The sequence below is a fragment of the Cebus imitator genome, unplaced genomic scaffold (genome assembly GCF_001604975.1).
Source record: "Cebus imitator isolate Cc_AM_T3 unplaced genomic scaffold, Cebus_imitator-1.0 Scaffold145, whole genome shotgun sequence".
NCBI classification, from domain to species: domain Eukaryota; kingdom Metazoa; phylum Chordata; class Mammalia; order Primates; family Cebidae; genus Cebus; species Cebus imitator.
In genome coordinates this window covers 4,722,433-4,738,742 of record NW_016107460.1, presented here as the reverse complement: position 1 = coordinate 4,738,742, position 16,310 = coordinate 4,722,433, and the positions used below count along the sequence as shown (strand labels likewise).

At 52.1% G+C, this 16,310-nt stretch overlaps 1 protein-coding gene across 1 annotated transcript in view; it reads left to right on the top strand.

Moving 5' to 3' along the window:
* The first annotated feature begins 1,142 nt into the window (after window positions 1-1,142).
* Window positions 1,143-16,310, top strand: part of MMEL1 (membrane metalloendopeptidase like 1) — a 35,348-nt gene continuing 20,180 nt past the window's right edge. Inside the window, exon 1 of the mRNA XM_017542673.2 lies at window positions 1,143-1,879. Coding sequence (XP_017398162.1) covers window positions 1,726-1,879 — 154 coding nt within the window. The 5' untranslated portion in view covers window positions 1,143-1,725. The remainder of the gene's footprint in view (window positions 1,880-16,310) is intronic.

Below are 16,310 nucleotides of genomic sequence, written 5' to 3'. Positions count from 1 at the left end.
GGTCAGGGAGCCCTGGAGGAGTCACCAAAATGAGCTGCTCGTGCCACCTCTGCAGGGTGATGCCCAGAGAGGTTAAGGGGCATCTAGAACCCAGGCAAGGCCACTGGGGGGGCGGGGGTGAGGCAGAAGCACATTTAGCCTGGGAGCGGGCAGTCTCAGCAGCCAGCCCCTGACCCGCCCGCAGGCAGGACTGCGCCTGGCTTCCTTTTGCTGCTCCCAAATTATCCACACTGCCTGGTACAGGGCTCGGCCTGGGGCTCAGCACAGCAGGTGGCTGCGTGTGACAACTGAAGGTGCTACAGCCCAAAGCACCCAGCGGCTTCCCCAGCGCCAGACAGCTTCCTGGCAGGGCTCTGAGTGCCAGCGAGGATGTGAACACGCATGCATGTGCTCACATGTGTGCACACACCAGAGCACATGCACACACGTGCACACCCACACACAATCATACATATGAGAGGACACACACGCACACCCAGTCACACATATGCACACATGCACACACAGGCACACACCAGAGAACACGCACACACATGCACACCCACAGTCACACACATGCACACGTGCACACTCACACACAGGCACACACCAGAGCACACACACACATGCACACCCACAGTCACACACATGCACACGTGCACACTCACACACAGGCACACACCAGAGCACACACACACGTGCACGCTCACACAGTCACACACATGCACACATGCACACACAGGCACACGCACACATACACAGGCACATACCAGAGCACATGCACACGCACACACACACACAGTCACACATGCACATGTGCACACTCATGTACAGTCACACATATGCACACACCAGAACACATACACATGTGTGTGCACACAATCACAAACCAGAACATATGCACACACAGTCATACACATGCACGTGCCCCACCACGTGCACACACTCATTTGCACACAGGTGCATACTCCGGTTCACACTCACATGCTCATCGGAGCACGCAGCCTTCGGAGCCTTCTGAGTCCTTGTCCTGTGCCCCCAGCCCTGCCTGCCCGGCTCCCTGTCCTGCCTACAGCAGCCCCCTGTCCCCAGCCTTGTGTGTCTTCCGGTGCTGCCCGCCGCTCAGCTAGCTCCAGGAGGGATCCCCTCCATAGTCACAGGTCAGGGGATGATGAGAGCTGCATCCCAGCCAAGTGGCTGCCAGGGCTGAGCCTCAAGGCTGCCTGGCCCTGCAGGTCCCTTCGCGGCCCACGGAGTCACTGCCTGTGTGGGTACCCAGTCTTCTAGTCTCGCCCCTCACTGGCTGCTGGGCTCCAGCAGGAAGGGTGGGCTGGGAGCCTAGAAGCCCAAGTGGCCTCCCCGACAGCGCCCCTGACCCAGCATCCAGGCCCGCAGCTCCAGGACCCCCAGCACGAAGAGCCCAGGCCGGCTGCACTGCAGGGGGGTCCCTTGACTGCTCAGGAGCTGAGCCTCCTGGGTCCAGCTGGAGACCCCAAGCTGGGAGCATCTCAGTCCCAGAATCTCCATGCACTCAGAGACTCCGGCCCAGGGGCGGTGTGGAAAGTCCCGGGGCCCAGCGCCCAGGGTCGGGGTTGTGGGCTTGGAGAGGGAGACGGGAACAGAGCGCTGCAAAGGCACCCAGCGCCTACTCCCAGCCAGCATCTGGCCCTTCCCGCCCTGGCCCTGTCCCCTGGCCTGGGCCGCAGGCTCCTCCGCTCTCCCTGCTCTCCCGTCCAGAGCCCTGCGATGGGGAAGTCCGAGAGCCCCGTGGGGATGGCGGAGAGCGCGGGCCGCTCACGACAGAAGCGCCCGGGCTTCCTGGAGGGGGGGCTGCTGCTGCTGCTGCTGCTGGTGACCGCTGCCCTGGTGGCCTTGGGCGTCCTCTACGCAGACCGCAGAGGTGAGTGCGGTGCCGCCCCCGCGCGCCCCCGCCCGCTCTTCGCGCTCCCCCGCTGCACCTGCTGCCGGGTTCAGGTGGGGCAGGAGGGTCTGCGCGGGGCACCCAGCGGCTCCCGGGCCAAGCTGCGACTCAGAGGCGGCGGGAGGGGCACTGACCTGCGGGGAGCCCGCAGCCCCCTCCAGAACGCTCCGCCCCGGCTCGGACTGGCGCGCTCTGCTACCGGCCCCCGCCCCTCCGCCCCCCCTCCCCGCCTGGCCGCGCAGCCTCGTGTCCCTCCAGCCGCCGGACGCACCTGGCGCCCCCTCCCCGCTGCCATCCTGCGGAGAGATCCGAGGGGCCTCCCGCCCCCGCCCCGCTCGAGGCCGGGTCAGGTCCGCGGAGGGGCCAGGCTGGGGTCACACGGGGACAGAGGCGTGGCCAGGGCTGCACGAGGGGCCTCGGCTGTCCCAGGAACAACAGCCCCCCCACCCCTCCCTCGCTCCCCCTTCTCGGGTGAGGGGGTCCCAGGCACCCGCAGACCTGGCCACCTTCCAGCCGCCCCGGCCAGCCCCTCCGCAGGCCCAGCCCTAGTCCCTCGGAGCCTGGGCAGCGCCCGCATCCGGAGCAACGCTCACCCCCGGGGCAGGTGCAGGCGGCCCGGGCAGGCGGGAGACTCAGAGCTCACCGGGGACTGCGGACCCCAGATCCCACAACGGGGCGCCCAGCCTGCGTGACTAGAACGCCCCTCATGTCTGGAGCCCTCCGCACGGCCTGGGACCGCCCATCCATCCCCGGGAGGCTGCCTCTGGAGCAGAAGTGGGTGCTGCGGTGGGTGTGGAGGGGTCCCTGCCCGGGGCTGCCTGGCGGGGCCCATGTGCAGTGTGGCTGCTCCCAGGCCGCCGTCCCTGGCCCTCCAGGGTCTCCGCCTGGGAGAGAGGGGCCCCGATACCTCCATGGGCGTGGGCAGTGCGGGAGGGAAAGTCTCCCTCACCCTGAGGAGTCCAGAACCCAGGGAAGCCCCGTTCAGAGCCTGCTGGGCTCAAAACACCTGCTTTCCTGCTTTCATGAAACAGAGCTGACCCCCATCACACACACCCCCAGCTGTGGGCTAGGAGGGGGGCCCTCTCTCCTTCTGGGCCTTGCCTAGAGGCCTGAGCCCACCCTTCCTGGAGAGACCCTCCCTGCCCAGCTGGGAGTGCCCGGGAGTGCCCCTTGGTGCCATGGAGCTCAGCAAGGTCTGCCTCCACCCACTCCAAAGCTGAAACCGGTCCTTGACCTCCTCCCTCCAGGGCGGCAGAGCCCTCTGTTCCCGGTCAAGACCCCTGTGCCCCCCACCAGGAGTGACCCCACCGCTGACCTCGGCCTCAGTCTTAGGATTCTTTGTGGAAGGTTTTCTAAGCGGTTATTATCATTTATTTCTTTTTTTTTTTTTTTTTTTGAGACGGAGTTTCGCTCTTGTTACCCAGGCTGGAGTGCAATGGCGCGATCTTGGCTCACCGCAACCTCCGCCTCCTGGGTTCAAGCAATTCTCCTGCCTCAGCCTCCCGAGTAGCTGGGACTACAGGCGTGCGCCACCATGCCCGGCTAATTTTTGTATTTTTAGTAGAGACGGGGTTTCACCATGTTGACCAGGATGGTCTCGATCTCTTGACCTCATGATCCACCCGCCTCGGCCTCCCAAAGTGCTGGGATTACAAGCGTGAGCCACCGCGCCCGGCCCCTATTTCTACATATTTTCTCATTTCCATTAAGACTTTTTCGTTGACTTGTGAGTCGTTTAGAAATTTTTTAATCTCCAGACATGAGTTTTTAGTTACCTTTTTAAAATTATTGATTCCTAACTTAATTGTGTTGTCAGAAACCATGGTCTGCGCCATTATTTATGTGGTTCTTGGATATTTGCTGGGCTTGCTTTGGGGCTAACACTTGATCAAGTTTATAAATAACCCTTCTGTGCTGCGGAACAGGCTCCGTCACTAAATGCCGGGTGACAGTGCTTGCGACATCCACTAGATCAATCAAGTCTTCTATATATTTGCCTTTTATTCCGTCTCTTGATCTCAAAAGAATGAAAGACTTTGAACGATCAAGAGAATGATTTCTTGAAATAATGTATTGACATGTACATGTTAAAATCTTGCACTAAAGAATTACCCATTCTGGTAGTTATATCAAATCTTACCTAATTTACCTATTTAAGGCTATATTACTATGTGAATGCAAATTCAGGTATGAATTATAAAATTAGCTTCATCAATGTCATAAATATTCTATTTAGTGCACATATGAAGTTAATATGCCTTTCACCGCATGGAATCGTGTAGTTGACATTTCTGTTTTAACAAGGCTTTTTGCTTTAAATTCTATTGAGTCTGACGTGCCTACTGGCTGCTCATCAGCATTTGCTTTGTCTATTTTTCCCATTCTTTTTCTTTGAAACGTTTCGTGTCCTTAGCGTTAGATGTGGTTCTTGCAATAGCGTGTGGCTGGATTTGGGGTGTGTCTTCTTTTGGTCGGAGGCTTTGGCAGCCGACTGAAATGTCTGCTGTGTTCTTTGTGCACGTCTTTTCTCGCCTTGTTTGGGATCAGCCTATCATTATTTCCTCTATTTTCCCTCCACTAACTTAGAAGATTTTTATTTCCACCTTTTTGTCCGTTATCTTAGATTTTTTGTTTTAGTTATTTATTTTTAAAGTTATAGATAAACCTTCTTTCATAAAACGAATGTTTTTACAAAAACGACAGTGAGAAATACAGTCTCATGTCCATCCCAGAATTCTACTCCTCTGAAGCAACTGTTTTCATTTCCTAGCACAGGAGTGGCAAATTATGGCCCCTGGGCCAAATCTGGCCCCTTGCTTGTTTTTGTAGATAAAGTTTTATTGGAACACAGCCACGCTCATTCATTTATGTACGATCTATGGCTACTTTCCTTCTAGAACAGCAAAGTGGAACAGGTGAGATGGAGCATGTGTGTGGCCCTCAAAGCCTTAAATATTTACATCTGGCCCTTTACAGAAAGTCCAGCCCCCAGACCAGAGTACCCCTCATGTGTCTAAACCTCATCCATGAACACTTCTCTTTATCATACAGTTTAGATCATGAGGAGGCATTACCGGATTGTGATTAACACCCAGGCTCGTAGTTTTTGACCACTCAGAGAGATCTATCCACACACCCCTTCCCCATATTTCTTTGTTACCAATTTTTCCAATCATACTTCTTCCAAGTCCCTGACCATCCAGCCAAACCATTGGCTCCAGCCCATGCATCAGTGTGTGATCACACACCTGGCCACTTCTCCTTCCATGTAACGTGCACAACCAGGTGCCCTGCTCAACGTTCAGCCCACTGGGAAGATTTCCCTTCACCGCTGCCCTTCAGGGATGTCCTGGAAAGGGGCTGTGATGCCGCAGCTGTCCACTTTCGGGCGGTGCCTGCCTGTCGTGCAGACCCATCTGTGAACCAGGCCCTCGTCTCTCTTCCTCTGTCAACTGATCATAGGGAACGCCCCATGAGGCCATCGGTGCAGGCTGGGGGAGAGAAGGCAGGTGGCAGGAGTGGAGACCACGGGTGTCTGAGCCACTTCCTCATGTAACTGACTTGTCCCTTCAGGACCTGCTCAAGCCCGATCACCTGTGATGGGCATCACTTCCCCGTGATGGTGGAACGCTGCTGGGCGCAACCCACTCTGTGGCTGCGTGGTCAGAAAGCAGCCACTTCATGGCAGGTAGTTCAGGTCGCACGGTGACTTGACGACTCAGAGTCAGACGCTCTGTTTCCACCAAAGCCCAGTAACAGGCCGAGAGCTGCCTCTCGGAAAGAGAGTAGTCATCCGCAGAAGACGCCGGGGCCTTGCTCCAGAATCCTGGAGGCCTCCACTGTGATTCACCTCTGGGGGCCGCCGAAGGCTCCACACAGCATCCCTGTCTGCCGCGGGCACCTCAGGCACCACTGGATCTGCTGGGTCATGTGCCCAAGTGGCAAAGCAGCTGGCACCGCAGCCCGGACCTGCTGCAGAGCCTCTGTCGTGGACCCCACTCAAAGCTGGCAGCCTTTTGGGTCACTGGATAAATAGGCCGGAGTAACACACCCAAGGGAGCAATGTGTTGCCTCCAAAATCCAAATAGGCCCATCAGGCCTGAGACACCTAGTCTCAGATGAGACTTCGGACTTGGAATTTTGAGTTAGTGCTGGAAGGAGTTAAGGCTTTGGGGGACTGTTGGGAAGGCACGATTGGTCTCACCATGTGAGGAGGACCTGAGATTTGGGAGGGGCCGGCGCAGAATGATGCGTTACGGCTCTGTGTCCCCACCCATGTCTCCTGTCCGACTGTCATCCCCACGTGCCATGGGAGAGGCCGGGCGGGAGGTACTGGACGGTGGGGTGGACTTCCCTCTCACCGCTCCCGTGATAGTGAGTGAGTTCTCGCGAGATCCGGTGGTGTGAAAGTGAGCAGCACCTCCTCCTGCACGTCTCCCCCCCACTCCACCGTGGGGAGAGGCGCTTGCATCCCCTGTGCCTTCTGCTGTGACCGTAAGCTTCCTGAGGGCTCAGCCACGCTCCCAGCGCAGCCTGAGGGGCTGTGAGTCGGTGAACCCCCTTTTCTTCGGGAATTTCCCAGTCTCGGGTAGGTCCTTCCAGCAGTGTGAGGACGGACACCTGCAGACAGAGCCGGAGAGAAGCAGCGTTTGCGCTGGGCCTGGGGCTCCGGGTGAGAACGTGAGCCCCTGCTGTCATTGTGCACTGCCCGAGTCACCCACGGGATCATCCCGATGCCGCTGGGGGAGGCGCTGAGACGCTTCTCTGCAGACTCTGGTATTTGTCGAAACATAAAATAGGTTGACCGATTCAACAGGAGCTTCACGAACGTGTTCACATGTTTCCATTTGGCCTACGGGGCTTTTTAAAGTGGTCGCGGCAGGAGGGTTTCCTAACATACAGAACCGGGCGCCCCTCCTCTTCCGCCAGCGCCGGAGCGAGGGACTGAACTCCTGTCGGCAGAGTCATGCTGGGGGTTCTTTTGCTGCTGTCACTCTCAGCACAGATGCACGTTTCCGCAGCAGTGAGCTCCTGTTCTCTGTGCTTAGAGAAGTCAGCCTAGGGACCAGATGGCTCTCTCCCCCTCCCTGCTCCAGCCTTGGCCCTCGGCAGCCTGGATGCCCGGGACACAGAGGCGTCCCCTCCATACCCGGGTCCCTCTGCCAGAGCCGGGCCACTGTTGCTATTGCTGGCCAGCACTAGCTCGTGCTGGAGGGGGGACTCTCTGGTGCCGTGGCCCAGTCTCAGGCTTAGGCAGGCCTGGGGTACCTGGGGCTGGAGAGCCACCTCTTGGCATCCCTACCCCACTCCCATGTCAACCAAGCTTCCCCCTGTGCCTGAGGTTCCCACCCCTCCTTTGGCAAAAGAAGACCACGGCTTGATGACAGCCTAGGATTCTGGGCCCACAAGGACTTCCTGCCCTTCCACGGGCAGAGGTGTTACTGCTGACCCTCCTACAGAGCAGGGGATTTGCCTGGTCCCCGCGGGTGAGAGGGGTTCCGCCTACCTCAGTGGCTTAAAGCTTTTGCTCCCTCCCAGGTGTGCATAGTTTCATGCCTCAGCCAAAGCGGGTCCCTGCCTGCATCCCTAGGCCACCACGGGAGAGTGTCCCCAACCTTCGGAGTCCCACCCCAGGCTCTCTCACAGGCGCCTGGGAAGGGCATGGACAGAGCTTGCGGTGAGTGAAAAACTCTCCATGGTGAGAGCTCCCGGCTGTTCCAAACTCATGTGCCAGCCGCACTTGGCCTGTGAGAACGTGTGAACAATTTTAGCCGGCTTCTTGTGACTCACTGGGCACATCTCTTATGCTCGGGTCTTGGCCAAGGTGAAACAGCTGATGGCCTGGTCCTTCCTCGGAGGGCTTGTCACTCCGAAATTCCGTTTCCCTTATTGTCTTTGACCTCAGGTCTTGGATGGGCTCCAAAATGTTGTGGTTTTTGTAGATTATTTGGCTTTTTCTTGTTAGGAAGGAAATGATATTCAATTGAAGCTTTTGATGTCCTAGGCAAAAAGCAGAATGTCTCTCCTGTCAATTTTTGTGGGCATATTTATCTTAAATATTAAACTCATCAATATCTCCATCATTTCTCCCAAACAGTACAAGCATCATAACAGTTTAACACTTCACACCAGCACCCCATCCTGTTCATATGTTATTCTGTTAAGAACTCGGTTTCTTCTTTTTTTTTTTTTTTTGAGATGATGTTTCACTCTGTTGCCCAGGCTGGAGTGAAGTGACACAGTCTCGGCTCACTGCAACCTCCGCCTCCCGGCTCCAAGCGATTCTCCTGCCTCAGCCTCCCGAGTAGCTGGGATTACAGGCGCCCACCACCATGCCCAGCTAATTTTTGTATTTTTAGTAGAGACAGGGTTTCACCATGTTGGTCAGGCTGGTCTCGAACTCCTGACCTCAGGTGATCCATCCACCTTGGTTTCCCAAAGTGCTGGGATTGCAGACGTGAGCCACAGCGCCTGGCCAGGAACTCGGTTTCTATCTTGCCTTTTACCTACTGCAGATCAGCCACGTTATTATTTAATACACTCAATGTTAACCCAGATATTCCCATATTCTCATTAATTCCATTGTGCATCTTTCTTTTTACCTCTTGGGCAGTTCTTATTAAATAATTTTTCTTCTTTCTGAAATGCATGCCTTGGAGTCTCCTACTCAAAGTGCAGTCCACAGACCAGTGGTGTCAGCCGTCGCCTGGGAGCTTGTTAGAAACTCAGAAACTCAAGGTCCAGTCGAGGCTAGGGGACTGGTATTTAGCAAGACCCCAAGTGATTCATCTGCACATGAGCATTTGGGAAGCACTGGTTTAAAACAGAGTTGACCAAATTTGCTTGATAATTGGAATAACCCGGGGAAATTGTTACAAATCCAGATGTTGGGTCCTGCCTCAGTTTGCCTGGGCTACAGTCACAAAATGCTTAGGTGGCTTTAAAACAGAAATGTATTTTCTCACAGTTCTGGAGGCTGTGAAGTCCAAGATCTAGATGCCAGCTGAATCAGACCCTCTCATCAATGAAAACAATCACACTCTGTAAAATATTTGAGGAGATTTATTCCGAGCCAAATGGCATGGCTCTTGACACAGCCCCAGGAGACCCTGAGAACACGTACCCTAGGTGGTTAGGTGAGTTTGGTTTTATACACTTTAGGGAGACATCAATCAATATGTAAGATGGACATTGGTTCAGTCTGGAAAGGTGGGACAACGCCAAGCAGGGGTTTCCAGGGCACAGGTAGATTCAAAGATTTTCTGGTTGCAACTGGCTGGAGAGTTTACCTAAAGACCTGGAACCAATCAAAGGGAATGTCTGGGTTAAAATAAGGGATTATGGAGACCAAGGTCCTTTTTATGCAGGTGAAACCCCCAGGTGCAGGCTTCAGAGAAAATAGATTATGGCTCTTATCAGACTTCGTCTTAAGACTCTCAGTCTTAAGGTCTCTGGTTTTGTTTGCTTTTGAGACAGGGTCTCACTCTGTCACTCAGGCTGGAGTGCAGTGGTGCAATCACAGCTCACTGCAGCCTTGACCTCCTGGGCTCAAGTGATCCTCCCACCTCAGCTGCCCGTGCAGGTGGGACCACAGGTGTGTACCACCACACCCGGCTACTTTTTTCTGTTTTTTGTAGAGATGAGTCTCACTGTGTCGGCCAGGCTGGTCTCGAACCCCTGGGCTCAAGCAGTCCTCCCACCTCAGCCTCCCAAACTGCTGGGATCATAGGTGTGAGCCGCCGCACCTGGCAGGTGTCTGTTTTAAGGTGAATGCTGGTCAGCTGTCCCTGAATTTCAAAGGGAGGGGCTATAAGGAGGCATGTCCAACCCCTGCTTCCCATTAGAGCCTGAACTAGTTTTTCAGGTTAACTTTGGAATGCCCTTGGCTGAGGGGAGGGTCCATCAGCCACTTGGGAGGCATAGTTTATTTCTGGTTTACACTCTCTTCCCAGAGGCCACACGCTTCTTTAAATTTTATTTTTTCGTTTAAAAATGTGTTTCTACTTCAACACGCTGGTCTACCAAATGGCCACCTTCTTGCTGCATCCTTGCATGGTGGAGAGAGACAGTGAGCTCCAGAATTTCTCCCTCTTCCTGTGAAGGCACCAGCCTTGCTGGATTATGCGGCCCCACCAGCCCTGCCCGCTGAGCTGATATTCAGACCTCCTGTCTGAATATCAGACAGGCCCTGTCTCCAGTCACATGAGGGGTTAGGGCTTTAAACGTGAGGTCAGTCCATAACTGGCCCTGAACAGAGTCAGACCTGGGAATCTTGAATGGCCCCCAAACACAGTGAGGGTAAGACCTCTGAATCCCACACACATTCGAGGCCTTTCTCGTGATCAGACAAGTTGGGGGGCCCTGCTTGAAAATAATCTCAGCAGTCAACTCTTGGCTCTCATCTACGTGAAAAGAACTTCATCTGGCACTCATCCTTCAGTGATGGTTTAACTGGTTAAATGAGTCTGGGCTGTTATTTTCTCTCAGTATCTTGAAGGTTTAGCTTCCACGTCTTATGACTCCCCTTGCTGCTGTTCAGAAGTCTGCTGTCAGTCTAACTCTCATTCCGTTGTGGGGTGAACGACGTTTCCTCCCTGAATTTTTACCGCGAGTTGTCTAGCTGTGAAATCATTTGCATTTAGTCTGCTGTGGGTTTGTTGTGATTCCTGAAGCTGAACACCGATCACGTTTATTGGTTTTAGAAAACTGTGCCCATTGTCTTCCTAGACGTCCCGTCTCCCACGCCCTCTCTTTTCTCTTGCTGTACATTTTCCACTGCAGTCCGCTCCGTTCCCCTGTCCTCATCTTTCCCCTTTTCTGTCATCATTTCCACCTCTTGGACTCTGTCCTGCGTTCTGGGTCAGTTCTTTAGAACTACATTTCATTCCACTAAGTCTCTCTCCTGGTTCATTGCGTCGCCGCTCAATTCAGCCTTTTGGGTCTGTAGCAGCTTTTGTTTTTTGAACCTCAATAACTATGTGGTTTTATTTCCAGATTTACAATTTGTTCTTTTTCAAATTGATTTTTTATTGTTCCTTGTTCCTATTTTTTATTTTATTTATTTTTTTTTTTTGAGATAGTTTGTCGCCCAAGCTAGAGTGCAGTGGTGCAGTCTTGAATCACTGCAACCTCCACCTCCTGGATTCAAGTGATTCTTGTGCCTCGGCCTCCTGAGAAGCTGGGATTACAGGTCGTTGCCACCACACCTGGCTAATTTTTGTATTTTTGGTAGAGACAGGGTTTTACCATGCTGGCCAGGCTGGAATCAAACTCTGGACCTCAAGTGATCTGCCCGCCTCAGCCTCTCAGAGTGCTGTGATTACAGGTGTGAGCCACCGCACCTGGCCTAGTTTTGATTATCTTTAAAGCATTTCAAACATACTTATTTTATTTTAGCAGCTGGGGCCTAAAAACCAGCCCAGCACTCACTGGCGTAAAGCAGTGATTCATTGTGAGGCACCTCCGCTGTCAGGCCGGGCTCGGCTGGGGTGCTCTGTCTCTGTGAATTTCACCCTCCTACTGGAGCCAGCAAGCCCGCCTGTGCAGACCCCTCTCCTGGCAGTGAAAGGAGTCCAAAGGACAGGTGAAAACATGCAGGGCCTCTTAGGACCCAGGCTCAGGGCGGGAACACTGTCATTCCCACCTCATTCTCTTGGCCGAAGCAAGCCACATGGGCCACCCACAGTCACAACACAGAAGAAAAAATACCCTTTGCCGCTTTTGTGGGAGCAGCTGTGGAGCCATGTGGCCAAGACACGGATGCAGAGAGGGGTCAGGACCCAGGGCCCATGGTGCCGCCTTCCACACATTCTGGCTCTGATCATTCTTAACGGGCAATCTTTTGGGTTCTAGTTTTGCTGTTAGTTGTCTCTCACTAATGTAAGATTTTCTTTTTAGAAAATGTAAATACAAATTCAGATTGGCTTTATCGATGGGGCTCCTGAGTTACTTGGGCTGAGAAATGCTTCCTCTGGAGAACATGTGTTTGTTTCCCCCAGGAACCTTGGGACACGACCAGCCTGAAGTTTCTTTAAATTGGCTTCTCAGAGGAAGGTTTCCTTGGCCACGCAGCTCCGTAAACTCATACCCAACAACTGCATGGCAGCCAGCCTGTGAGCACCCACTCTCAGGGGAGGGTGCTTCTTTCCCCACTCTGTGAAGTTCTTGGTGCTTTTTCTTTCTGAAAGAGGGATTGAGAAGAGAGGAGAAATTTAAAAATGTAAATTATTTAAATCAAGGTTGTTTTAGTCCATAAGCATTCCTCTAAAGGAAACCTGAGACTGAGAAATTTACAGAGAAAAGAGGCTGATTTGGCTCACAGTTCTGCAGGCGGCTCGGGAAGCATGGCTCCCATCTACTTCAGGCTGCTGCATTCATGGTGGGAGGTGAAGGGGAGCCCATGTGGGCAGGTCATACTTCAGGGGAGGGATGGAGGGAGAGAGAGAGAGAGAGAGAGGAGGTGCCAGGCTCTTTTCAAGCCATTCAGTGGACTCAAACACCTCCTGCCAGGCCCCACCCCCAACACTGGGTCTCACATTTCTACATGAGACTCCGTGGGGCAAAATACACCGTATCCAAACCATGGCAGGGGTGTTATTCAAATCAAGGAATTTGGAAAGCTTTAGGAAAACAAAATGTTCAGAGGAGGTGTCAAAAATAGTTTTTAAAATGCAGAAAGCCTATGTGAAAATGAGTGGCCTATTGCAGAAGTTATCCACACAAATATGAAGGAATAAAGAGAAGACCCTGTGTCAATGGAGCGTTAAGGAAAGCTGCTCCTTTTTGGAATTACGAAAAGGAAAATATGCTTTTGGAGAGTTTGTTGGTGGTGTTTCCGGTGACCGTAGTTAGCATTAGGGTAAGACTTTGTTTCTTCTCAGCCATTGTGTCAGAGGGTCTCACTGTTTCTGCTTATTCTCCTAGACGAACAGAGATGTTGAACACCAGTATGGAGTCTGGAGGTCCAAACCCTGCCATTCCCCCCAGGAAAGTGACCTTGGGTGTATGATCTTGCCTTCCCAACAGGTTTCCCAAGAAAAGTAGAGATGGGCAACCTCACAAGCTTCTTTTTTGTTTTTGTGTTTGAGAGGGAGACTTGCTCTGTCACCCAGGCTGGAGAGCGGTGATGCCATCTTGGCTCACCACAATCTCTGCCCCCTGGATTCAAACAATTCCCCCACCTCAGCCTCCCAAGTAGCTGGGATTACAGGCATGTGTTACCACGCCTGGCTAATTTTTGAATTTTTAGTAGAGACGGGGTTTCGCCATGTTGGCCAGGCTGGTCTCAAACTCCGGGCCTCAAGTGATCTGCCTGCCTTAAATGAGACTGTAGGTGAAGGGTAAAAACATGCCTGGCTCGTCTAACTCCGTGTTGAAAACGTTGCCGCAGGAGCCCACCGCACCCTCGGGCAGCCCCTGATCTGCAACGTCTGGTGAATTTCCGTGGGGGTTCCCCCGACAAGGTCAGGGGAAATCCCATGTTGGGGGTGCAGGGGGGGCAGCAGGGGCGGGATGCGGGCATGAAGGAGGCACCAACTTGCCTCCTTAGTTATCCGAATCTGTTCCAAATACATCTGACTGGATGGGAAAGAAAGAACGCGAGGCACTGTTTGGATCCGGGCCTCCAATCACACTTTGCTGCTCCCCCTCTACCCTTCCCCATGCCCTCATTCCTGCCCACCAATCTGGTCTCCCCACCGTTTTTGTGTGCCTTCTGAGTGACGACCTGTTGGCTCACATCGGTTGCAGTACGCCTCTGGTAGAGACAAATGCTCTTGGCTTCGGTCCAAAATGCCTTTATTTCACTTTCACTTTTGAAATATGTTTTTCTGGATACAGAATTCTAAGCTGGTGGTGTATTATTGTTTTTTCCAAGCACTTGAAGAGCTCATTCCATCGTCTTCTGGTCTTCATTGTTTCTGATGAGAAGTCACCATTATTCTTACTGTTGTTCTCCTGAATATGTCTCTTTTTTTCCTCTGCCTTTTCTTTTTCTTTTTTGAGCTAGGGTCTCACTCTGTCGCCCAGGCTGGAGTGCAATGGCGTAATCACAGCTTACTAGAACATCCCTCTCCCAGACTCAAGCAATCCCCCCACCTCAGCCTCCCAAAGTGCTGGAATTCATGCGTGAGCTACCATGCCCTGCTCCCCTGACTGCTTTTAAGTATTTCTGGACGTTTTTAATTCTGGATTTCTCTTTATCTTTAATCCTCCACAGTTTGACCATGATGCTGCTGGGTATGATTTTCTTCGTATTTTCCCAGCTTGGGATACACTGCACTTCTTGGGGTAGATTTATATCTTTTCCCAACTTTGAAGATTTCTTGGCCATTCTCTCTTCAAAGATTGTTCTCTGGGTCTCTAGTTACGTATATGTTAAGCCATTTACTTTTGTCCTGCAGGTCTGAGATCCTCTGTTCAGGTTTCCTTCAGTAATGTTTCAAAAATGTAGAACAAGTTTAGATTTGCAGAAGCATTGCAAAGATAGTACAGACATTCCTGCACACCCCACACCCAGTCTCCCCTGTTATTTGCATCTTGCATTAGCATGATACGTTTGCCACAAGTAATAAACCAATAGTGATAGATTACCATTAATTAATGTTCATTCTCAATTCAGATTTTCCAGTTTTCCCCTCATGCCTTCTTACTGTCACAGGATCATACCCAGAATACCACATCTTCTCAGGCTCCTCGTGGCTGTGATGGTGTCTCAGACTTCCTTTGTGTTTCTGTCTGTTTTTGTTTTTTATGATCTTGTCAGTCTTGAGGATTACTGATCAGGTGGAATGACCCTCAGCTGGAATTAGTCTAATGGTCTTCTCGTGGTTGGACTGGGGTAATCACGTTGGAGAGGAAGGCACACCCTCAATGACTGACTTCTCACTGTTGACGTGAACCTTAATCGCCTGGCTGGAGGTGGTGTCTGGTTTCTGCACTGAATGTTACTTTTTCCCCTTCTTCTTCATAGTGCAGTCTTGGAAAGGAAGTCACTGTGTGCAGTGAGTGTAACTCCACCCCTGAGGAGCGGGCAGTTACACTCCACATCCTTAGAGGCAGAGGATCTACATAAAGCGTTTGGAATTCTTCTGTATGAGAGATTTATCTATTCTCCCTCATTTATTTATTTGCTCAATGATTTGTGAATAATTTGTTTTATACTTTGCATTATAATCCACTACTATCTTGCGTTGCTCAATTTGTCCCAACTCTGGCCATTGAGAGTTGTCAGCTGCTTCTATGACCGTCTGCGTATCCCCATTACTGTGAATTTGGGGTGAGTTTTGGGGAGGGAGCTCTTTCTTGCTTTTTGACACTTCCACATGCCCCAAGCTCATCCCATATGTTTCCTGCCCTAGTTGTACAATCGACCACTTTCCAAGGAGCCCATTTTATTGGATAATGGTATCAGAAACCAAGAGCTTCTAGGATAAGGTGGTGTGTGAAAAACGAACAAACAGAAGCCAGGGCCAGGTCCTACTCACTGCTCAGCGCCAGTCCTTGCTCGTTGCTGCTCCTGGCCTAGCTCACCTGGCGGAGCACAGGAATGCGTTGGTATCTAGGCACCCATCTCTAAATATTCCTATGTGCACCATCTGCCTCTATATCAAGCTGAAAATGAGCTCACACTGATGTCTCCGCCACCACATGGACCCTTCCAACCTCTTTCCTTTCCTTGTCTGTAACTTCTCACTGCAGCGGCAGTCAGCCCCGCCACCTGCTCTCTGCTTGTTTTTTCCATTACAATACACAAGTAGTGGTTTCAGAATTCAGCTGGGACCCCACGAAGAACAGCCCTCTCAACCAGAGCGCAGCACTTACCTACGGTTCCTTTTGCCTTTAGTCTCACAGACTCTACTCGTTTCTAAAGTGACTTAGGTCAACACTTTACTCCCCTGCTCATTTCCGTCACATTGTTTAATACGTCTGTCATGCACCTCGAGTCTCATTCTGCATTTCATCCTGGGATCTCCTGACTGTCTAAATGATTTTTTAATTTGCATACAGTAAGGTTTACTCTTTGTGCTATAAAGTTTTGTGCGTTTTGACAAAAGCATTCACCATTCACCATCACGGTATCATACAGAATCCTTCACTGCCCCTAAAAAGCCCCTTGTCCTTCATCTATTCCACGTCCATTGCCCCAAACTCCTAGCAGCCACGACTCACCATCTCTCATCTGAAGTTTTGTTTTTCCAGAATGCCACATAATTGGAATCAGACAGCGTGTAGCTCATAGCATTTTTTTGGTTTTTGGTTTTTTTGGGGTTTTCTTAGACAGGGTCTTACTCTGCCTCCCAGGCTGGAATGCAGTGATGCAATCTCAGCTCACTGCAGCCTCAACCTCCTGGGCTCAAGCAATCCTCCCACCTCCTCCTCCCAAGTAGCTGGAAATGCAGAGGTGTCCTGC